The sequence below is a fragment of the Orycteropus afer genome, unplaced genomic scaffold, assembly GCF_000298275.1.
Source record: "Orycteropus afer afer isolate SDZICR_OR568_19922 unplaced genomic scaffold, OryAfe1.0 scaffold00100, whole genome shotgun sequence".
NCBI lineage: Eukaryota > Metazoa > Chordata > Mammalia > Tubulidentata > Orycteropodidae > Orycteropus > Orycteropus afer.
Window position 1 is genome coordinate 5,181,855 of NW_006921687.1, and position 3,531 is coordinate 5,185,385.

A 3,531-nucleotide genomic window follows, 5' to 3' on the forward strand; every position below is an offset into this window, starting at 1 on the left:
TTTGATTTTCTAACTCCAGGTCTTTGCACATTTCATTATAGTAATTGGCTTTGTCTTCTCAAGCTGCTCTTTGAAATCTTCGGTTCAATTCTTTTATCTTGTCATTTCTTCCATTTGCATCACCACTACCACTGCTCAATAAAAGCTGCATGTCATAAAGCATTAGAGGCATTAGAGTGACAAATTGTGAGATAATACTTCATATTATTTTTTATATCATGTTTTGCTTTGCTTTGTTTTTACCATAATTTGGGTATTACTACTGGTACTCTTGAACCCACTAGCACTAATGTAAATAAAAAGTGAACTAAATAGGAAATTAAAATGAAAATAAAAAGATGCTCAAATATTTCATAACCAAGAAGATTCTATTTTAAATGTGTTTTAAATATATTTTTCAGAAATCCTTAAAATGTAAGGACTTTAAGGAATAAAACCAGTTCTTTTATAATACATTCTCTGTAACACTTTTGTGGGGGGATGGGTAGGGACAGCAGATCAAAATAAGCAAAATAGAAATTGATTTTTCCAAAGTACAGTAATTATGAAAATACCCAATATTGTTTGCTAGCTGGATGTTCAATATTCATTATAAATAAAAATTAATTAGGCAGAAACTATGTCAAACCATCAGGTAGTTTTAGCTTCCATGTTATATTTTAAAAGGCATTGCTCTCTATCATCAAAAGTACATTTCTAAAACAGCACATAATGTATTTTATCAAGAACCTAATTTTATGATTTAAGGGAACTGGGCTTATAAAGGCCTCTGAAAATCATCCACTCAAAAGTAGTTTTAATTGATAAAAGAGAAATTGGCCACTCAATTCCTCAGTGGAGAGAAGGGGGAACAATGATGGCAAGCTTCAAATGTTGCTCAGTGACCATTTCTTGTACAAGGAAATTTACAGTGACCTGAGTATATTGCGCAGTGAGTAAGTTAGGCTAAGTGCTAGATCAACAACAAAGTATGCAAAAACTATCATGTCCCCTTAAGGGGACATGCAAACAATTTCAACACATGAAAAGAACAATATAGAAACATGTACAAAGTGTTTCATCAAGAGCAGGGCAAATACTCTGCCTGACAATGTTCACAGATTGACTATTCTCTGAAAAATAAATGAACCCAATTCCTTTCTCTATAGCTTAAAACTATTTTGTAGTAGTCATCATTTTGGGTATTCTGGGTAGGCTACATGGTGAACAAGCACCTACCCTGATCATAAACCCACAATAAGCATACCTTGTGGCTTTGGACTTGCAGCTGAGTGTTTTGCTGGCGCTTTTCCATTTATTCCCTGAGCCTCTTCATCAGATACATTCTGATCAACCAGTGTGGTTGTACTGCTTGCTGAGCAAGGTGGAACTAAAACGATCTTTGGACAGGTACTGCTGCCTGTAAAAGTTCAAAAAGAAAGGGCAGGTAAATACAGAGAAGTAGCACAACTTTATCTTGTGAGTTCAATTTCTTCTAACTTCATACAATACAAACTATTAGTTACAAGACTGAACATAGAAATATTTCTTTCCATGTGCATTGGCCTTGACAAGTTGTCCTGGAAAAGATTTCATTCCATGTGCTTTAGAAACAGTGTAAAACCATATATGTAAATGCATGCCGACAGAAGATTGCTATGTGCACATGCTTTTCCTTGCAGGGCCACAGAAAGGGCGAGATGCAGCTGCTATGAGGTAGGTGGAGAGCACTGGAGGGCCCCAGCACTAATCCATTAAAAGCATTCCTTCTAGATTCCAGTCAATTACCAACTCAAAAGAATAAAGCAGGAAAGCACTAACATGACAGCTGAGCTAAGGAGTCCAGAAAAATGGACAAATACACTTTACACACAATCACACATCTCTCATCCACTTGCCTAATCAGAGTTTCACACTGACTTCCATAATATAAGCTAATAGTGACCCATGTTTCCCACAGAAAGGATGATGAGATTATTCGGACAACACTGTCACATTTATTTAAAAACAAAACCCAAAAATTTGTCTTTAAAACAGCAATAGGCAGATCAATTTTCTGTTCAATTTCAGAGATTTTTTAAAAAGTCATATGTCATTACTTTCTCCTTATACACTTATTAAAACTCCCTCTCTCATAATTGTCATGGTGATGTCAACAATAGACTAGAGTCAGTTTAGGAGAAAAGAAAATTTATATGAAGAAATTCACTTAACTGAATCAAAATATGGATATGGATTAAATTGTGTCCTCCCAAAACATATGTTGGATTCCTGGCCCTTCTACCTGTAGACATAATCCTGCTTGGAAATAGGTGTTTCTTTTGTTATAGTAATGAGGTCAAACCAGGAAAGAGTGGATCCTAAACCTAGTCACTTCTGAATTTCAAAAAGAGCAGGACAGAAACATGCCAAAAATGGAGTCTCGTCAGTAATCACCACACTATTTCCCTCTAGCATCTTAGTGCTTGAAAAACTAGGTACAGCAGTTTGAATTAGGGATTTTGGTGCTCTGAACAGCTCACTGAACCAGAGTGCACAAAACACAGAAGTGTAGAATTAGAGGAAAGGCACAGGGAAAGAAATTAAGGGAGATCTACCCAGTGAAAACCCAATGGGCAGCCGAGAAAGGCCACTGGAGACTTTCCTGGAGGAGCAGGCGAGAATGGCCACCTGAGACCTCCCTGGGCTAAGGCAGAAGATACCCTATATCAGCATACCAGCGACCACACCAACATACCAGCAAACACCCCAAGGATCTACCTTCAGCACCTGATTTTATCAGAAACTTGGGTTGGCTAGGTGCAAATGGGTACACGCAGCACCACTAAAACCCAAGCAGAGAGCTCACTGGTGCTCCAGGAGGGTGAGCTCGCTCCCCCCTCAGTGGGTCACTGAATAGGCTAGGTGGCATTGAGAGGTCCGTGCTTGTCTTTGTCACTGATATCGGGACCACAAATTACTAGCAGGCATTCTCCTGGCTCCAACGCAGGTGCAACCATGCGTATCTTTGACGCCGCAGGTGGGTGTATCACAGACAAACTCCTGAGCCGTTCGAGGTCTGGGTGGATTGGGTCAGCACTGCAGACAGGTGGGGTGGAGAGAGAAAAATCCGCGGCCCAGTGCAGACCCGGGAATTTGCCTTGGATTGGCTTTTTGGCACCAAGGGGCCTCGGAAGCGGGGTCTTTTCATGTGTCTGAGCCTGACAGAAAGTGACGACACCCTAACAACCAAAATCTTTCCTGAAATTGAGCCGCAGGCTTGTAAATAACAGTACAACATCATCAGTAGCGGCCCACTCAAAGCCCTAGAAACCAACACTAACAACAGCAAGCTTTCCTTCTTTTGCTCCCACCTTCTCTGCCAATAACTTCACTCATTCAATAGAAGAAACCATATTCAGCCAACATAAAACCTCCTGGTTCAAACTCTAAACCCTCTTGATGACAAACAGAAACACATATCCACATTCCACACAGTGATTCCACCATCACAAAGAAAACTGCAGAGTGACCCAGCATACCTGAATCAATAATAAAATAAAATACACCAGC

At 39.6% G+C, this 3,531-nt stretch overlaps 1 protein-coding gene across 1 annotated transcript in view; it reads right to left on the reverse strand.

Annotated features, from left to right (window-relative positions):
• Positions 1-3,531, reverse strand: part of FGD4 (FYVE, RhoGEF and PH domain containing 4) — a 311,611-nt gene that overhangs the window by 93,013 nt on the left and 215,067 nt on the right. The window contains exon 2 of the mRNA XM_042781285.1: positions 1,247-1,399. Coding sequence (XP_042637219.1) covers positions 1,247-1,399 — 153 coding nt within the window. The remainder of the gene's footprint in view (positions 1-1,246; positions 1,400-3,531) is intronic.